Below are 21,505 nucleotides of genomic sequence, written 5' to 3'. Positions count from 1 at the left end.
CGTACGTTTAACGGTACTAACAGAGATTTAGCATTTGAATGACGTAATTATGAAAACAGTTTGCATAAGTAGAGGTTATTATATATGACGAGAAAATCCACAAATTTATTGGTTACTTTTTGAGTTTTCTCCACAAATGTGAAAGGTTGTCCAAGTGTCCAAAGGGTAGAGTTCAAAGTCACCGATTATGGTAAATAGCACTTTAAACGGTGTATAGTAAATGTAATCTTATTAGGAGGCATGGATGGCGTCATTTCTATAAATATTCCGCAAAATCTAAATGAATCAGATCTCGCGAAACATTTTGAAACGCCTTTTGATTCGTGTATTGTTTAGAAATCTATATTACGTATGTACAAACACAATAGTCAACGTGACATAGCAACCCAGGGATCCTTGAATCCATTATTAGATATATAGCTAAAAGAGCATTTTTGAGCTTCAACGTGCGACTCCCATCCCTGAGATCGTAAGTTCGATTCGCTGCTGTGCGCCAATAGACTTTCTTTCTATTTGCACATTTAACATTCCCACGAACGGAAGGAAAACATACAGAAACCTGAGGCCCAGACCTAAAAAGGTAGTAGTGATTTATTTATATAACAAAACTGATATTTAGTGTAATAAGAAGAAAATATAATTTATTTAAGTTAGTTACACTATCATTGTCAAAATGAATCTCATTTTCTAATTAGTCAATTAGAAAACAAAACAACTCTTAACATTAATACAAATGTATTAATGTTCGAAACGAATCGTTGGTTGCCATACCAACGACGTTATATGTCAAGATACAGCGAGTTGTCAATGGAATTATCTTGCTACAGTGTCCTAGATATTTGTTGTTTATTTGCCTTTATAGGAACGTGAAATTAATATTCTTTTTGTGAAATATCGTTTTCATTAAAAACACCGCCATACAACGCAGAAAGAATAGAAACACTCCCCCAAAAATTAGCTCACAGTTGAAACAACACTGATTATTCAATACCCCTGAGTCAAAGGTTAAGAGACCTCGAAATGTCAAACCAAATTCCGGTCTAATGATCAGGGATCATATTAAGGTCGGGATCGATAGAGAAATGGCAAAGTTGAGGGCCAACAAAGATGAATGAACCCCCCACAAACACCCCTTTTCTCGTCCCACTTTGCCCCTATACTCATCCCCGAGCCGGCACTGGGGATGGGAAGGGGTTTAGGGGCCATGGCCACGCTATGACGTGTTTTGAGGCGCATGCGCGGTATGGAAAGGTTCAGGGGCGCATCGATCGACCTGTAGCTTCGTTTCCTCAATGGCAATGCCAGGGCTGATTTCTCTTATCAGTTGAATGCACTTCTTTCCCGTATTTGTTGCATAGATTCCAATAGGCAGGTTATCCTTTAATATTGATATTTCTTTACGAAAGCCAACACTTTGGCCACTTTTATATTACTAAATCATACAATTGTGTGCCGAATTCATGGCCTTTATAGCAATGCGTATGGTGCGACATGTGGGTTTAGATTCTAGACGTAGCCTAATTTTATGAACTAATATATATACTAATATATATGACCACTTGTGTATGAAACAGGCTGAGAAATGTTACCCAATTAAAATGTTATAAAAAAATTTAATCAGTGAATGCTATTTGCCTTTTCCCGCAACTCAAAGGCATCCACTTTGCTACTCAAAGAGAATACCCTGATTAAACACTCCTCGGGTGCTTCGCTTTGCATTCTACCAGGGCCAAAATCACGCTAAAAAATAGACTTCCCTCTTAACAATAAATCCGTAACTTTCTGGGGAGACCTAATATAATCCATATAACAATCTATTTATTTCGTATCTAAAATAAATTGTACATGTATAACAAAAAATAATTATACTAAATCTACAGACAAATATAAAGAAGAAAATTCAAACATTTACGAAAGGAAACAATCAATAAAAAAAATTAAATACATTTGTTGTGTGGTGTTATGGTGTGCTAATGATACGGGTTATTCTCTATGGATTTTCTTAAAACTTCTTTTTAGCATACTCTGTGAAATATAGAATGTAAATAGGAATTATTATAGATCACAGTTTTAACTCAAACATTGAATTCACTTGGTTGCATCATATAGAAAAAATATTGTCGCCTTGTCACATTTTATTATGTCGTATAGATTTTTATTAAACGTCACTTGATTGCGGCCGTAATCCGACATAAATAAGAGGCGCGTGCCCATCGCTGATTGCACGCGCGGACAGTAATGCATGGAGCTGTATTTCTTTTATTAAACATTAACTTTTATTTTAACAAGAGTTTATATCTTTTGGATTAATGAATGATTATTTACGATATAATTATATTTTTGTATATATCAAATACAGGAAATCGCGTTGTAGGACCATAAAACCGTTTTTAGTAGTATAAAGTTATTTAGTTAAATATTATAACAGCAATTAAAAGGTACAAATGTACGCAAAATTAATTTTGTACAAATGATTAGAAATTGCACACTATCGACATATAACATATAAAAGCACCGCGTTTTTGGGGAAAAACCGCGTTATAGTTAAATTATGTCTAAAATAACTATAAAATTTCATTTTCCATTTATTTTCTTAAGAGCTAAAACTTAAATGAGGTTTTTGCGGCTGAAATTTAAATTTGTATATGACGTATATCGCCTATATTTCAAATTTCTTTAAAACAACACTCATATATAATATTAAAGCGTCCGAACCGTCATCTCAGCGATTAACATTTTAATTTATGTAATTAATGACTCTAAATTCTTGTGCTATTTCACAAAGATTAATGGGTCTCTAAATAAATACAGAGCAAAGTTATAATATATTAAAAGTGTATTATTCTGTTTTTATTACAAATTTAAATATATATTTATTGTACCAGTTTAGACGCAGGATGATTTGGAAAAACCTGTGATATTTAAAGTGCAGCAAAATTCGCAAAAAAATAATAATAATATTGTTGTCATAAAACAAAGTCTAAGATCGTATGTATTCACTCTCATTCTCAACATTAAACAGAGTTTTAAGAATGAATGAAGAATTACGAGGCGTTATACATAGAAAAATATTTACCAAATAGTTATAATTTATGTTAAACGTTGTATTTTATACCTCATCTTTCTGTTTAGATTTCCCCGCAAAGGACAGAGGTAAAAAAAGTTGGCAGCAGAATGATTCGAGAATATAAATGTTAAATTATAATTCTAGGGAAAGCAAATTCGAGAGAAATCCTATGCAAACAAAGTCCTCTTTAAAATGTAGATTGCTGAAAGGGCATTCCATTTTGCCTAGTTACACGTAGTTCGAATAACCTTTTAATATTCATCTCTACTCCAATCCGAGATTATATATCACTTGATTTCTTCCACACCCGCATTCGAGTTGGTATTGCGTGCGCGTGGACAATCGTATCGCCCACGGGCGAGTCGCAATGTCTGACAACGTTCAACACTTGATAAAAGACTTCTTTTTTTTAATTTAGTTTAAAAGTGGCTGTATGGACATTTTTATTTTATATTTATTGCATCACACGTTGCAATCTCGGAGGCCTGAACACAGACCATCAAAATTCAAAATATTTATCGAGGCTATCAACCATAAATGTCACGAAGCAAATTTCCATGAAACGTGAGAGTGCGGCCATTCATAAGTTCCCCGGGGGGAGGTATGGGGGTTTAGGGAGGGTGGGTGTAGGGTGGTGTTCATGAATGAGGGCATACGTCATTGGTATCGATCGGCGCTACACAAGGGCAAAGCAACAGGTGACTATCTGACGCAAAACTGCTAACATTTTTCCGTCAAGTATTCTATCACGTCATAGCTTAATCATGCTGATATGTTTTTCTACTTGACAACAGCGAAAATTGGATGACACATCTTGAACGAGGGTTTGATCAGCTAAGAATTTATAAGCTATCTATATATAGCACAGCCTTGCTAAGCGTTTCCTCAGCACTAGAAGTGGATTTGTGACAGGTTTGGACTGAAGTTGGTCTTTTTTAAGTAAAAATAATGTTGTATGTAAGTTGGTAGTATAATTACTATTTGGCATAAATAAATAAAATCTGACAAATACTAGCAGTTCGTTTGAAGACGTACATTAAATATTGCGTTTATAGTTAACTTTATAAATGTGAGGTCATTTCGACTAATTTTATTTGAATAATGACAACCTCCCAAAGTTCTTTCCTGTTAATATTATAATTCATTCTCCTCTCAGTCTAAACAATATTTAGACAAAACAACGCGTTGTATATAATACAAATACTGGAAGAATTTTATGAATGGATCAAACTTCGGTGGTAAAATACAACGAAAGGAAAATTATTATAATCTCTCATAACGAAACAAAACAATGCTTTTGTGAAGAATCGTTCATCGAAGGAACTTTTTGCCCTGAGATTAAATCCACCACTTCCAGTTATTGGTTAATGAGATAATTGTAAAATTTTCTTCCAAAGTTATTACGTTACGTTTACGTTATTTACGTAAAATAAAAATACAATTTTCCTGTTATCTTTAATATCGTTATTAATTTATCAAAAGACTTTTACCGAATATATGAACAAAAAAACGGCATACTAGCTGGAGACTCATCTGATGTTATGTGATAATAGACATTTCGCCCATTGACACTTACACTGCGAGAGGGTTCGCAAGTGCGTTCGGGCCTTTTAAAATTAGTACCTAAAGTCGAATTGCTTTTGAAAGACTTCAGAGGGGAGATAATTTCACATAGTGGTGTGAGGCAAAAACTGCCTTAAAAACGCTCAGTGGTCAAACGACGGACGTCTAACAAACTCTATAGGGTTTTATCTGAGGGCCAATGCCACTAACAATAATGAAGTCAATTATTTAAATATGTTTATGGAGAAGTGGGGCTGCTCCGTTCACCAAAACTTCTCGTTGTGAGCGTGAACGACGCGTGAACGACGTGCGTGTGAACGACGAAAATAATAGATATCTTTATAGTATAGGTCTAGATATTTTAACACAGAAATACTCTCACTGTAAATACTTTCAGTGTATTTCAACGTTACATTTTATAGCAGCAATTAATGTGTGCCGCAAAGAATTCGGTTTCACTTGTCTCACGTAAATTATCATTGTTTGAGACTTTTCATAGCATTAAGATTCATACCTATAGTATTCGGACAAATGTTATATAACTAGACTGTTTTATTGTTCTGTATTAATCACGGATAATATTAATAATACCGTTTTATTACTGATACTTTAACAGATTTATATTTGTATCTCATTCTTTTTATGTATCTGTTTTCCCTTTTTGTCTGCACTGCCCCAAGACAATTAAGAATAGATCCAGCATCTATATTGTCTATTGTGTATTAGTCACCAGTTGTGTACTCCCTTGCTACACTTTTCTGTTCCTCTTGCTAAGCACGAAATCACGAAGTACTTAAGTTCCTTTAAAGTCAAAAAAAAATTCAATTATAGGTGTTTAGATATATAAATATATTTCAAATGCCAGGTATTTAGAATACTTTGTGTACAAATGTTTCTTAGTCATTTTGTTATCGAATCCGAAGAACTGTCTACGTGCAAACTAGATAGAAAAATGAAAGCACAGATCTTACGCTCATCAGATATTACAACGGCGATACTGCAATACCTAAACATTGCTTACAAATGAGGTTTCACTCTATTTAACAACAACAATAAAACCCACAGGATCACACTGACGCTGACAGGTCACGGTGGATTCTCATGGTATCTTCACAGATACAAAGTTAAGCTACATGCTTGTAAGAAAACAGCTGAAGGGTCGGTATTACATGTCCTTACTGACTGTCCAATGAATATCTATAACGTACAACACTAAACAAATTGTAATGAGCCTATAAGAGACAAACTTCAAAGAAACTTAAGAGAATTTCAAAAATTTGCTGTAATTATCTGTGTTATCAAAATAAATAATACTTAATCATAGTATTGTCTTTATTAACATAGCGTTTACATATTAAGAAAACACCTTTTAAACGGATTGAAGCTATGTATCCGTGACTACGCTGTAAAGCACGCGAAACGTCGTTTTATTTTTTAATTATGCTATTAATTAAAAGTTTTTAATAATAATACATAGCTTCAATCCGTTTAAAAAGTGTTTTCTTAATACTTAATCATACTAATTACAAATGCTAGTAATAACATCTGTACGCTTATAACTTAATACCTCCGACGACAATATAGTCGGGGAATCTGTTAAATAAGAAATACATATATAAGCCGTAGAACAGTTGGTTCATATTAATGTAACGTTATTAAGGCTTTAAACCAATAGATGGACTTAAAAATCAGCAATGTATTAACTTGCGTCACCTCAAAACCACCTCGCGCTTTGCCCCCCCCCCCCCCCCCCTTCTGACGTAATTTTACCCCCTAACACCCCATCATTTCTGGGAACTTATCCAAGGATAGAAAAATAACGGTAATACTATTTGTAACAAAATATAGTCTGTGTCATGCATAAATTCAGCACTTACAGAAAGATTTGTAGAATACCATACTTATAGTGTACAAGAAATCTTTTTGTTGCACAGTCTGTGTAAATATGGGCAGTGTTAGTGGCTTCAGCGTGCAACTAATACCTGAGGTCGTAGTTTGAATAATTGGCTGTACACCAATGGACTTTCTTTCTATGTGCGCGTTTAAAATTCGCTTGGACGGTGAAGGAAAACAACGTGAGGAAACCGGCTTGCCTTAAACCCACATTAACGGCGTGTGTTAGGCACAGGAGGCTGACCACCTACTTGCCTATCAGGTAGACAAATTATACGAATATAAAATATGTAATATCGATTTTCCAACACACGATGATGCTCTCACAACTATTGATTTTTCAATTACGTACGGTTATATATGTTGCACGCGTCACTATATCTGTTACTACATAAGTCGTATGACGTTTAAACTTTCAGCTCACACGCCATCTACGCCATAAAGATACAGCTATCTTTGCGTAATTTATTAGAATAACAATATCAAAAGGGCTTGAAATACGTTCACCACAGGAGCTGATATGTAGTAGATATTTACGCAGGAGTGAACTGCGTAAATGTGTGTTAGTATACAGGTATACAGAGTATTCCTTAATTGTCAAATGGGGTAGATTTCACAAGATCTGATTAGGCAAAAATCAGGCCAAGGACCCACAGACTCAATCACTGGTAATGTCTTTTAATTTATTAAAAGAATTTTCTCAAAAAAATCTCTTATGCGTTGGTTATTTTGACCGGGACTCACGGTGTATGTAAACCTGCGCAATCAAGAACTTTAATCTAACTTGACATTGAATTCAGATTTTATGAACACTTGTTACATTTTAAGAAACTATTCCCGGACGAATGTAAACCAATTATATTTTTCAATTTAGGCAAATGTATGAAAACAGCGTGAGCAATATATATTTCTAACGATTTAGTCAAACGTCAAAGGAGATACGGCCATCTACGTAGTGAATTTATTATTCTATATTTAACAAAGCTCTCAGCCGTGAAACGCGTCAGCGCTGATGGATGTAGTTTTCGTCGCTGTAATTATAAAAGTGACGGTCCTGTGACGCGATTGGCAAGATCCGACATTGTTTCACGATGAGCTTATGTTATTTTCCCCAAAGCTTATCGGTCAAACGCAAAATGGCAATGCCAGCTGTTAAAACGCTACTGACATAACCATTTCTAAGCCCCAACAGCCAGGACTGTTGCCCACTGTTTTCCGAACCAAGTCGACTTAGAGTCCTTGAAGAAAAGAGCGTACGAATGCTTAAAAGGCAACACACTCGTGAGCCTTTTGCCATGGACACTCTCATCCAAGGGCGGCGGTATCACTTAACTTTACTTAACTTTTAGTCCTAGGCGCGATAGACAGTCCCTCATGCTAAAACAGCCTCTGCGAGATGCGATAAGAGACGGTCTGTCGCGCCAAGCTGTGGCTTTCAAGTGAGGTCACTAAGCGAAGGGGCCAGGAAACTTCTGAGCTTTTGGAAGTAGTTAGGCTGGCTTAATTAGCCAGGAGCAAATGGGCGTGTATGTGCTTAAACTGAGTCCATACATAGATGGCAATCTAATAGATTTAATAGAGCTGAATGAATAAATTGGTAATTTGATAACTCGTTATAGTTATGATAAAACCACATTCCTTTATTATTTATTTATTTATAAAAGCTTGGCAACGTAAGGTACACTGATACGTGGGTACAATAAAAATAAAATACAAATTTTAAACTGACAAGCATTTATAGGCAAACATAACGTACATAAGGAGATATATTATAAAAACTATCATATATACTGGAAATAAGGGAAAAGAGTCTCCGGAAAGGAGGGATACATAGAAATTATTATAAGAGTCACTTCAGGAATATTTAATTATTTATTCATCTGACTATTATTTATTATCTTATCATTTACGTGATAACCAACGTCATCCGTGTGATGTTACCCTAAGTCTTGCGCAAGTCAGACTTTTGAATTTTATTTATTTGTTAGTCATCGTTAAGGGGCAATACAAAACAACGGTCCAATGTGCGGTAATAGATCATAAAACTGCTGAAAACAAACATAAAATGATATTTATTAGGTGTTATTCGGAGAGAAATGTATTCATCAGCCAAAGCGCATATATATGATTCATGAAGCAATTTATAACAGAACAGGTAACTGATGCATCTATTCAGAATAGAAGGGGTTTCGTCACCTAGAAATGAATTCGCGACACTTATTAATAGCCAACTGAGACTGCCAAATGACAGTAGGTCGAGAATTTGAGTGGTTCTAAAAAGTTACCCACTCCTGCGTATTCGTTATATAAAGCAGTATATTATTAGGGTCAATAAGTGTTTTATATTCTGTGCATATTTGAAATAAAAACTTTTTGGTATGTATTTTGGTTTCTAGTGAATGAGATACTACATTTTGCTATATATGCATATGAAATCTTAAATGACAACTGCGACTGCCATATCACAGTAGGTTGGCAATTTGAGTGCTTGTAAAAATTTGCCAATCCTGGAAGTTCGTTATTTAAAGCTATTCATTGAGATTTTTTCTATTCTGTGCATATTGATATTAAAAACTTTTTGGTATGAATTTTGGGTTTTGGAGAATGAGATATCAAATGACAACTGAGACTGTCAAATGACAGCAGGTTCATTCATTAAGTATTTACGTTTTTTAACTCTTGAAAGAAAAGATTCTTATCCATCCTTAAACTGCCGTTTCTGATACTATTTGAGGTTTAAAACGAAACAATATTTATTCTTATGAGTAGTGCTGACATTAATCAAAGACAATATTATTAAGTAAATACTATAATCTATATTAACGTTATTCATTAGTTTATTATACAGTATTTGAACCATTATATTATTTATTCGCTACAATTTGAGAGCCAGTGCTCTGTCGTATTGCTTTCTCTAGATCTTTTTTGTTTACCAAGTGTCACCAATCACTGTGATGCTAACAACGCAATTCCACTAACTAAGTAGAATCGCAATTGAAACCACTTAGATCAATCAAAATGTTTTCCAATAACTGTATAATGAATTTGTTTTTACAAATAGTATCAGTGAACGTTACAAGGTACTATGAAAAGTAAAATTAAAAAAGTCTGGCCTCAGATTTATGTATGACTTTCATGATAATTTGTCAATATAATTGGCAAGTGATCAGCCTCCTGTGCACACACCTGTGTATAATTTTTGACTTTACAATAAGTAGGTAATCAAGGGGTGAGATACAAAACGAGAGTTGAAAGGCGTGTTTCATGTGTGATTGGTTTTCAGCATCTCTAATAACTTTTTTTATAATACTAATAGTTTTTTTATAGGTTCTTCTGATGTCAAGTAATAGTGCCCATGGACACTACTTTAAGGCCCGCAAGTGTCGTTGTCGAATTGGTGCGGAATTCCTTCAGTGGGCAGCTGGTTGTGGTACGCGGTAAAAAGTGGCTTAAAGAACCCTCAGTTGTAGAACGACGTACATCGACGTACGACGATTTACGTAATCTGCCTCGAAACCTAATTCTGCTCCCGTTGTACCTTAAATAGGTTGATATAATACTGTGCTGCTCTTCTGTTTTTTTATTTTTTTAACCTTCACGTAATGTGATTAAGAAAAATCTAATACAGCCAGGGTTCAAACGCCCAAAGCAGATCATATTTAATAAAAACTTTATAGATTAACTGTCAAATAACAGAGATACAGATTATAACCTCTTGAGATACTCTTAGTTATAGTTCCTTCATAATAACCGTAGTAACTATCGACACTTTCATATTTAACTGATTATTTACATAACCCAAATTGAAGTTTTGGTAAAACGTCTTAGCAAACAAAATAAAACGGTTGTGTGTGTAAATGATTCCCACCACCCACCTTTGGCGCCGTTCGTGGGAACTAATGCAATGTTTGTCTATACTTGAGGGTGCTCATTGTCAATTGTCATATAACATTTGCTTAGCCATAGATAATATGCCACTGAGTAAATAGCGCTACTAAGCAACTGTTGTTTTATTAATTTGGTTGGTAAAAGTATTAAATCTTAATTTCTATGACCTATATGTTATGCTTACATTTATTTATAAAGAGAAGTATATACTATTAAATACATAATATACCCAATATTGCTACTGTGAATTCAGTCTTCGAACAAATAACGATGTCAATAGTCGAAGACAACATTGTGGAGGCAACGTCTTTAACGGGGATCTTTGCAACAGACTGGTTCTAGCCCTTGGTTTCGCAAACAACCTTGACCATCGCTGTACTTATCTTCTAGGTACAAAAAAAACAAGTTCTTGTAGAGGGTTGGTTAGATAAAGTGCTACTTCGTTAAAATATTAACGTTTACCTTTTAGTTAAGGCCTTTGCAGTTCATTAACCCACAATCCAAATATCTAATACCAGCCTCCACATTCTCAAGCACGCTGACATCAATAGCCGATCCATGACGTCCTTCGAACATTCGTGATGAAAATAGAGGAGTGATTCGCGAGCTAAAATAGTTACCGCCTCGAACCAAAAACAGTCAAGTTAATAATAGAGCAGCTTGAGGGACGTTTTCAGCCCGTGATTCACCTGTTTCGATTGTTTTTACGTCAATCGCGCATGTTTACGACTGGATCGTCAGCTGACGGCCGGGAATAGCCCTGACATAGCCGGCCACGCTATGCGCCCGCGCACCGCAAATAGCACGCTAAAATTAGACGCGGTGAAATCGTGGGTTTGTTATTTTTCTTCGCTGCGATAATTGGGTTAGGTGCATGTGGGTTAGGGCGTCGGCGTGTCTCCGGAGCTGGGTGCAGTGGCCGCGGGCCCACGTCCTTATTGTGGGCTATTCCGTATCGTAAGCGCGTTTTATGTGGGTCAAACTGCGTTTAAAAATTATCATCTTTATTAAGGGTATTAGGCTGACTAGTCACTTTATATTGGATAGTCCTAAAGAGTACGTGTGCAAAACAGGCGGATAAGAATGTTATGATGTTGATGGCGATTGATGAGATTCGTAATCAGATTTTCACAGTTTATAATACCTTCTAAGTATATTTTTTTAAAACGGTTTTAACTGTACAATATAATATTAAATTTCTGATCGAATTACGATTAATTGTGGCGCTTTGCTGCTGCATTTTAACTGAAATTTAATAGCACCAAAAATATTACACTGGCAAAGAAAATAACTTAAAAATAAACCATGGTAGGTTTTTGACTTGAATTTTACAAAATTTCCCTTTCGTATCAATTTTCAAAGTGTTTATTGTTGTATGTATTTATACTGATATTATAATAAATGGTTTTTTAACACCACCATTCTTGTGCATCGAATTCGTTTCAATATCGAAAGGCCTATCAATGGTTATTAAAAACACTACATAAGTATCCTTTACCGAGTATACCTTACCATATACCTATATGTTAGACATTGGGTCTGAGAGATTATCTTTGAAATCGTACGTATAAAGTCCGTACCGTGCAGAAGGATCAAGGTTTCGCCAGGCTATTAGAGTCAATGCAAAAGATGAGGGGAAAAAAGGGCATTCAGCTCCGAAACGCGGCGTTATCTCCTTAAGGATCTTAATGGATCAGATCCATATGCTATTAACCAGATTCGTACAAGTGGTCACTAGATTCTTATAAGATTTAAAACCATTTCCGCACTAGGCCATGAATACCTCACGAGTAATTCTCGATAAACACAATTTATTAGTTATCGCTCGCCACGCCCACACTGGTACTTAAGTTTATAATAATTATGCATCGAGCACATATTGACAGAGCCAACCAATTAGTAATAGACCCACTGTTAAGGCCATAGACATACATGGGATGTGTTTTGATAGCTTAAGTAAGCTTAAATTGGTTCATTGCTCATACGACAAAAGAATTTGATGAAGATCTCAGCGAATCAAGCGAAACAAGGGAATCTTCTAGTCTAAAGATACCTTTTACGAATATAACTATGTTTCTTATTTTCAATATATAACGAATTCAGACATCAATTTCGATCAAGTTGGAATGACTACGTTTTTGACAACGTAACATACACTACATGTTTTGAGTGAACTGAGATTTTCAATCTTGTTTTTCCAGAAATATTAATATATAATGATTGGTTGGTGGATCTAGTTTCCGTACTTAGACTCTCGTTAGATCCGTTGTGCGTAATGTCCTGGCGAACTAAGCCAGCCTAGAACCCTCCAGAAGCGCATAAATCTGCCCACTTCACAGGCTTCACGGAACGACGTTACTGGCCGAGGATTTCTGTACGTTGGTTAGCCACAGCCACGTGTTCCTTCCACGAAGACCTTCGTGGGTGACTTATTCCTCTGGCTGAAACAGCCTCTACTAATATGGTTTAGTTAACATTAATACGTAATGCGATGTACCATATATAAAACTGTGAATAAGTTAAATCTAGTTATTTTTCGTTTTGTTAATCTACGTTAGTTGTTGTTATTTTCGTATCTTTGTGTTCTGCAGTATATGTCCGTGTCCATTTCTCCAAACAACCTTAACTAATTTGTATCGTATTTAGTAGTGTATATACGGCCTATAAGCCAGCCCAGCTCCCTTATATGGTCACCCTAAGACGTGATTGTTCGTAGGCGTCAGTCACACTTCCATATAATGAGTTATTTGCATGCTAAACGCTTTTTTATTAGCAGTTTTCATTAAATCAATTTCAACTTGTTTACCGCAAGAAATGTGTACGAGCCAAGGCTGTACTCTGAGGTTTTTTTTTTAACCTCAGCTTTTTAAGATTGCTGTTCTTAAAAAAACCTTTTCACCTATCTATCCGAACTTAAATTTGGCGTTAACTAATCAGGCAATTACGTAGCTGTCACGAGCATTAAAGAAATAAGAAAACTATATCAAGTAATAATAGCTTCAGCGAGCGACTCTCATCCCTGGGGTCGTAGGTCGAACGCCGCCTGTGCACCAATAGACTTTGTCTTTGTGCTCTAAGCACTCGCTAGAACGGTGAAGGAAGGCATCCAGAGGAATCCGACATGCCTTAAACCCAAATAGTCGCCGGTGTGTATGATTGATGAGAGAAAGTTGATCACCTACTTGCACATTAGAAAAAACAAATGATCAGAAACCAGATACAGAAATCTAAGGTCCGGATTTTAAACGTTGTAGAGCCTGTGACTGCGTAAAATCGGAGAAATAAATTCCCAACAAACATATAAAATGTAGGTATCACTTAAAGTGTTTCAATAAAATACATAATAGAAAATTATTAGAAGTAAGATTTTTTAATTTAATAAGTTTCTTATCAGAACTATTAAATAGAGATGGCATGTCCAAGCCAAATGGAAGCTTTTTCGCGCACCGTCCCCGATTACATGAAAAAAATCAATTCATTTATCTAATTGAAATATGGGGCAGCATGCAAAAACAAAATTTCCAACTTACAAACACTACACAATAAATTAATAAAACCACTATTTAGATAAAAAAAAATTAACAGAGACAAATAACCTCTACCAAGAAAAGAAAATTATGACGATTAAGCAACTATATGTTTATAGCACCTGTAAAAAAATAACCCTCTCGATAGTAGCTTATCATTAAAAAAAATCAAACACGCAATATTCGTCGAGCAAATTCGCTTATCTTGCCGAAGCCGCGTACAAATTATTTGAAGAAGTCTATTAACTATAAAGGTGTGCAATTATTTTAATCAATTACCTTTATGTACGATATATACTTCAATTTATTATATAACTCTCTGTTTTTAATGCTGTATGGCAATCGTGGTCAGCGCGTGAATGAAAGATAAAAAGACCTTCAGAAGTACTTCCTTAACATACAGTTTACTTTATATACTTGAGAGTATATTTTCAGATTACTTATATTATACATAGACACGCTGAGGCACAGACTAAAGAAAAGTAAAAAAACTATTTTTTAAATCTAGATACATACATAGTTATCTGTGTAATACTTATTAATAGATTTGTCGTCTTTTCTGTGGCGTTTGTAGCCGTAATTTCAGCACTTATAGAAACTACATTATAATAATAATATATTTTTTAATTTGATTCATTGTAAATTTCTACTTTGATAATATCCCTCCGTATTAGTCTTGTAAAATTTCATTCAAATAAATAGGGAAACAGCAATATTCTAGTATTTTGTGTAATATTTATTCTTAGTGTGATTCACAATAAATATTAATGCCCGTAAAGTAATAAACTTATTGGTTATAATATAAAGTCTTAATAAAATTTATAGTAAATATCATAGTGCATTGGAATTACGTCTCGAATTACTTTATCAGAAACAAAACGCTCAATGTAAAAAAAAACCCATCCTCAGAATTTCAAACAAAATATAGCTCCAGTTTAAAAATAGCTATCCAAAATAAAATAAAATGTAACTGATACAGACTAGACGGACGTCTAGTCAAATAATTCAAGATAGTTATAAACTTGGGGTCCAGGAAAACTTTGATATTGTTCTCAATAAGGGACTAGAATTTGTTGGCATTATAAACGAATTTAATATTTGATTAGAATTAATGACAACATTATTTAAAAAGTTACGTACGCTCATTATTAACGAGTCGTTTTTTAATGTAATTATTTAACATTACGATCTAGCCTATCTTAAGACTAATAAATCATTTAAAAAGTATTTTTATTCAAGGAAGTGTACAATAACATTTTTTACAGTCTCTTTTAGGGGAAAGACACTGTTCTTGTGTATATATGATTTTTATATTTATTAAACTAGTTATATTTTAGGGTATTGATATATATAAACATTATACCTATGTATGGTAATTTAAATATAGTATTGTTCAGTTATCTTCATTCGTTGAAACTGTGAATAAAACGGTACATTTTCAAATGTGTAAATAAACAGACGGACGGTATTGAACTAAACGTGCAGCATTCATTGTCAATGTCGGGCAACGAAGGCACGCGATTCATAGAAGGCTTCACTGGGCGGTGGGAGTCGGGCGAGGATGGGCGGGACGGGTGGTGACGTCAGACCGCCGCCTCGCCATTGGTTAGGCTGCGCGCGCCGCTACCGAATATGGGACCGGTGCACTCCGAGCAACGCTTTCAGTGCTAAACGCGCTTCATCTTATACGATTATATCGTCGTAGCGCTGAATATTTTAATAAAAATGTTTTTAAGTTTATATCAGATTGGAGGAATATCTTTTAAAACAATTCTATTAACAAATACCCAACTTCATGCTATATGTACATACCTACGTGTATTGTAGTACAGATTTTTTATTACGTTTTTTATTTCTAATTTTTTTAATGCAATAGAATAGCAAAAATAACTTTTTTGCGCCCAAAAAAGCGCTTGACATAGCTGTAAACAGCGCTGTTTTATCGAATTACCGCTGGATAAAGCGTAGCAAGCGCTGATTTGGCACGAGAGGACCGGTGGTCCATTGATAAAACCGCGGTGCGGGGTCGCGCGGCGCCAGTCCCTTTCGCAGAGGCCGCGTGAAACGACGTATTCACGCTGGCGCTGTTCGTAATCCCATTGGGCCCTTGGGCCGAGGAGCAGGTGGTCCCGGACGGGATGGGCACCGACTGCGAGCCTCCAGCCGGCGCTCATCTCCTGTCCCTCGCGGACGTAGGAGCCCTAGGCTTCGACTGCGCCCTTAAGCCCGTGTCCACCTCGACATCGGGCTCACAAGGCGATCTCAACACTCCCGTAGCGACGTCTGACTTGCCCGCGTTCTTCCCGAGTCTGCTCGAGCCCCCGCTTATATCAGGTGTGTACGGGTCGTAGGACGGAATATCCCGATAACGTTGTAAATAAACAACGCCGTTGAGTGCAGTGTTAATGTGTTGTGTGTGAAATGGAAAGTTGGATCAGTTGTTTGCAGGAATATTCGATACGGTAACGTCGCGTCTATGACCGACGGATCAATCAATTCTATGAGGTTTGCTTTTTGGATTCCAAATGAGAAAAAAAAACGTTAATAATTTCAACATTCCCTAAATCAAATTACACAATTACTATAAGCACATAATAATAATAAAGCTTTCAATTTCGTAAGCGATAAAGCGCTTGTTTTATTTCACTCTGTCAAAATCTTTCGTAAAGGTTCGAATTACAGATAATATTGACATTTTATTGCAGATAACGATACAAATTATTATAACTTCTTCATAACGTTTTAAGCATTAAATATCGACGCAGTTAAAAATATTAATCTTTCTGGGATTTGTATTGTATTTTTTTAAGTGGTAAAAGGATTTTTGTTTAAGGTAATAATAACAATGGCTGGTTACAAAAAAAATTGTGATAAACGATATCAATTTCCGTCTTTATCTGAGCTTGCCTTCCGTTGCGCGACTTTGTCAGTTTCATAATGAACACGAGAGAGCTTAATTGTTTCGTCAATTAATTAACAAATTACGAATAAAGAGAAACGTAGCAGTTTAAAAAATTATTATACAATAAAATTGTTTTGTTAACAAAGTTAAATTTTTCTGATAATTTCAAATACATGTAAAAAAACTCATTTAAAGTATTTTTCTTTTTGACAAGAATTATTTTAAATCATAGAAGTATGCTTTGAAACGACTTGAACCCGAAGGTGAATTTGAAACTTTTTTAAGTGATATTTTTATAGAATTGCAAAAATTAAACTTGTATATCATTTTATAACAAAGACAACATTTTAATCAAAAGCAATGACTATACGATGTATTTGCTATATTTACTATTTAAAGATTTGTAAATAAATATTGAAAAATCATTAATAATAATAGTTTTACAATATAATAAAAATATCACAAGACATTATAAAATCTCCACGATAAATCTATATCATGACTACTTCAGATCTTCGTCAAGATGTTTTTATTGTTTTTTAATACATCCATATTTATCTATATTTTTTTGAAATACGTATAAACCTTTTCTTTTGTTTTTTGAAAAAATAACAACAATTTAAGATTTTTTTCTACATTAGTTTCAATTAGAGTTCTTAATATCATTGTGATAAAATATTGTCTGGATTTTTGTCATAAATATTTATATTAATTCAGTATTTGTTTCAACCAAATTAAGTTTTGCTTCTGAACTAAAAATGCTCACTTCTTTTTTGTTGGCATAAATGTCAAATCCCAACAAAAAAAATTAAGATAATGTAGTATATTTAGTGTTTTAACTAAGGAAGTGTATCTGTTGTTGCAGGTACATTACCAGGCGATGAGTTATCACTAGGATGTTCACCACGACGACACAAGCATGAGTCGTCTCTATCTCCTGGCACACGCGCAGAAGACGCCAGCAATGCGTCAAGTGCTAGTGCCTCATTATATGGGCCTCCCATGGGTGCCAAACGCGCCCCGTCGCCGCCACTACAGTGGCTGCTGCCTTCTGGCCCGGGGCCCGGCAGCGTCGACAAGTACTTCCAGCAGGAGTACGAGGAGCGCGTCGAGCTCCTTCCCCCTGAATGCCAGCCGCAAGCCTATTGCCCGCCACAGCCGTGCCCTCCACAACATTGCGAGTATCGACCACCACCTCAGCCGCAACCACAGCAGCAGCACACCTGGGAAACACAAGAGTACGCTAGCGTGCCGCAGCCTACGCCGGGGCCATCGGGACTTCCAAAACGCGAGCCCTATCCGAGTCCCGTTTCCGATAGGCCAGTCCAACTCGCCGAGTACAATCCTTCCACGAGCAAGGGTCACGAGATTCTCTCCCAGGTGTACCAGCAGAGCGCGCAGCCGCTGCGCCTGATGCCCGTTAAACCCCGCAAGTATCCCAACAGGCCGAGCAAGACCCCGGTCCACGAACGGCCCTACGCCTGCCCCGTCGAGGGCTGCGACCGCCGCTTCTCCCGCTCGGATGAGTTGACGCGGCACATTCGGATACACACGGGTCAGAAGCCGTTCCAGTGCCGCATCTGCATGAGATCATTCAGCCGGTCGGACCATCTCACGACCCACGTCCGCACACACACGGGCGAGAAACCGTTCGCATGTGACGTGTGCGGCCGCAAGTTCGCACGTTCAGACGAGAAAAAGCGGCACGCAAAGGTTCACCTCAAGCAGCGGTTGAAGCGCGAGCGCGGCGGACCGCATGACCACTCTCACGCGCCGCTCTAGCCCCGCGCCGTCGCCACTCCGGCGACTGCGACTGTGACCACAGCGACCGTGACCACGGCGACAGTGACCGCGGCGACGACGGCGCAAGCGAGCGCCGCGCCTTCGCCCTACGGCGCAGGTGATATGCCCGAGCCCCCCTCGCCACAAAATTGAACTATTCATATTTTTCACGTTGAAGTTATCAAATAATTTCATCGCCTAGGTGTAAAATCGTCTTTAACGAAGCTTTATTAACATTTGTAAATTCATTGAAATTTATATATCTTTTTATACATATTTGTAATTATTGCGATAGGTGATGATCAACTCGATGTATTTATTTGGATTAGATAGGATAATTGAATGAAATAGACTGGGAACAAATTGAAAGGTATGGCCTAATGTGACGTATGCGCACCGGAGGAGACTGCGGCCGGTGCAGTGCGAACACATATCCTTCTCTTGTTTTAACTTCAGTAGATAAGATTAACATAACTGAGGTTGTCTCGCGCATCGAAACGTGTTCAGTGATGACTATACGGTAGTGTACGGTGCAGTGTTTGCCGCTCCGTTCGGATCATTTAACTAGCACATATTGATGTTGTACTGTTTTCCGGTCAAACATTTTGTAACACTACCTATTCGTGCGTTATATGTTTAGATGTAAGTGATTTTATAATGTTCTTGTACTTGAAACTAACGTGAAACAGTGCCATTCATTAACTTTACTCCGTGCCACGGCTGATTTTTAGTACTAAGTGTAACATGACTGTTGTTAAGATAATTTTACGTAAAGTTCGTTTCGATTTTCTAGTCGTAGTTATGGGTGTGAGAGTATCCTGTATCCTAACTGCGGAACTGTAGACTTTCCGACACTTGGACTTAACTTTTTCGAATAGATTTGTTTTCGACAATCTGTCAATCTTTCTTTGCTCAAGATTTAATTTAACTAAATTTGCTCAATACCCTTTGTCATTTCGTATGTTTCAACTTACCGTATTATTCCCAGTGGCATGTGTTATTAAAGTAATTAGACTAATCTAGCAAAGTTAATAGAGTAGGATTTAAATTATGATCTCTTAAACATTATTAATTATTTACATTAAAAGGCCCTTATTTATAATACTCATAAGATTCTTAATACGTAGCTATACATAAAATATTTGGTGTTGAAGTTTACACTGGATCATAGCTATCACGTGTTTGCACGTGGAACTTACGACACAAACTTCGACTCTACATAAGTGTTGAACGAGCACAAATAATTGCGTTTTCTTAATGGTTGTTTAAGAGTGTTCTAAATTATATATATGCATCACATACATATAAAAATCGTAATTCTGAAGATCAAACAGGGTGGGCCTTTTAGAATCGAGTGTGGGCGATTCGGATTAAAAACAACTGACAATAATATTACTAACTATGCCAACGCTAATAGAACAATAGAACAAGCTGTTTTCTTCGTTTGGGGTAAGGCTACCGCAAATAGTTCGCGATTCACCTTTTGTTAGCTTTTGTTAAGTGTGGCTCTAAAGTTTATACTGTTTTTACTATTTTAGATGAGACGAAGTCTCTTAGACAAGGCTAGCGTAGGTAGGTATTTTTAAACATGTAAACAAATTAAACGTGTGACTATTGAAACGGAAAAGACTAAATTCTAACATTTTATGTATTGTTACATCGCGTTAAAGTTATCGATGTACGAGTTGAATTGGCTCTTGCAATCTACTTTATACAGATTATGAACCACTGTCTGTGGAGTTAAGGTGACAGAATTTAGCATTGTTAAATATTGTGTCTTGCGGTGCTGCGGAACTGAGGAGCTGCTTTCATTCTACGAAATGTTTGGGAGAAATTAGTTCGTAAAGTGAAGGCAATATACGTCTCGTCTCTCTAGCCTTTGGCGATATTTTAATGCTTTACGGTGTTCACACTTTTGTGAATTTGTACGAATTTCCTATACTGTTATTACACATTAGTCTTATCTTGTGCGTACGCCAGAGTGAACAATGTTGTTGATGTTCTATTATAGATAGTGATAAGTATAAATGTAGGTATTGTTAAATTTCTCTAATTTTTACTAAATTCTATTTAATATATTTGTAAATACACTGACTAAGTTTTGATTTAATGTGTATATAAGAGGAAAAAGAAATTTTTATTTAATATAAAAATCACCTAAGGTGCAAAAAATACAAATTGTTGAAAACTTGTAACATGCTTTTCATTTATTTGCGGTGGAAAATTAAACACTCCTCATCTTATTTCTTGAAAACAAAAGTATGTCAAAACCAAGAAATTCTCTTAAATATCTATTGCAGATGCCAACAACAAATTACTGAGTAAATTTAAGGTAAAGAATTTTTTTATATTGGCACGAAAATCCAATCTAGAAAACTCGTACTGACTGAACATGTTCGAAATTAGACGAATTTAAGGTTAATTAAAACTGTATTACGCCTTATTATGAATTAATGAAATGTATCATAAATAAAATATAATCGTTAAAAATAATTATTTATATATTCACTCTTGACACTAATACCGACATCTATTGGTCATACGTCTTATTACATTTTTTGTTGTTTATCTACAATAGATGGCGCTAATCTTAAAAATAAATTATTGTATAAAACATTATAATAGTATAGCAAAAGACCCACTAGATGGCACTGCAATACATTTTTTATAGAGCACATCAAAAAAAAACAATGTTTGAAAATAAAACACAGAACTATAAACGTATGTATATTTGTATTTACAATAATTCAATTTAATAAATACTTATTTTCAAAAATGCAAACACGCTGTTTTCAATTTACCAAACTAAAAGGACTAAACTCTTTTAACTAAAAGAAAAAAAACAGGAGGAATAAAGGAATTCTGCAACATGATTTAATTATA

The 21,505-nt window shown here is 35.8% G+C and overlaps 1 protein-coding gene across 2 annotated transcripts in view; it reads left to right on the top strand.

The window, feature by feature from the left end:
* Nucleotides 1-21,337, top strand: part of LOC123712854 (early growth response protein 3) — a 41,629-nt gene extending 20,292 nt beyond the window's left edge. The window contains exons 1-2 of one of the 2 annotated variants that reach the window (XM_045666180.1): nucleotides 15,987-16,272; nucleotides 17,706-21,335. In XM_045666180.1, coding sequence (XP_045522136.1) covers nucleotides 16,077-16,272; nucleotides 17,706-18,622 — 1,113 coding nt within the window. In that variant the 5' untranslated portion in view covers nucleotides 15,987-16,076 and the 3' untranslated portion in view covers nucleotides 18,623-21,335. Of the gene's footprint in view, nucleotides 1-15,986; nucleotides 16,273-17,705 lie in introns of those variants that run through there. The other variant, XM_045666179.1, reaches the window with a different exon arrangement.
* The last annotated feature ends 168 nt before the right edge of the window (nucleotides 21,338-21,505 follow it).

This window comes from Pieris brassicae, chromosome 8 (genome assembly GCF_905147105.1).
Source record: "Pieris brassicae chromosome 8, ilPieBrab1.1, whole genome shotgun sequence".
Lineage (NCBI taxonomy): Eukaryota > Metazoa > Arthropoda > Insecta > Lepidoptera > Pieridae > Pieris > Pieris brassicae.
The sequence above is the reverse complement of the archived record's forward strand: the minus strand, read 5'-3'. Positions and strand labels throughout refer to the sequence as shown.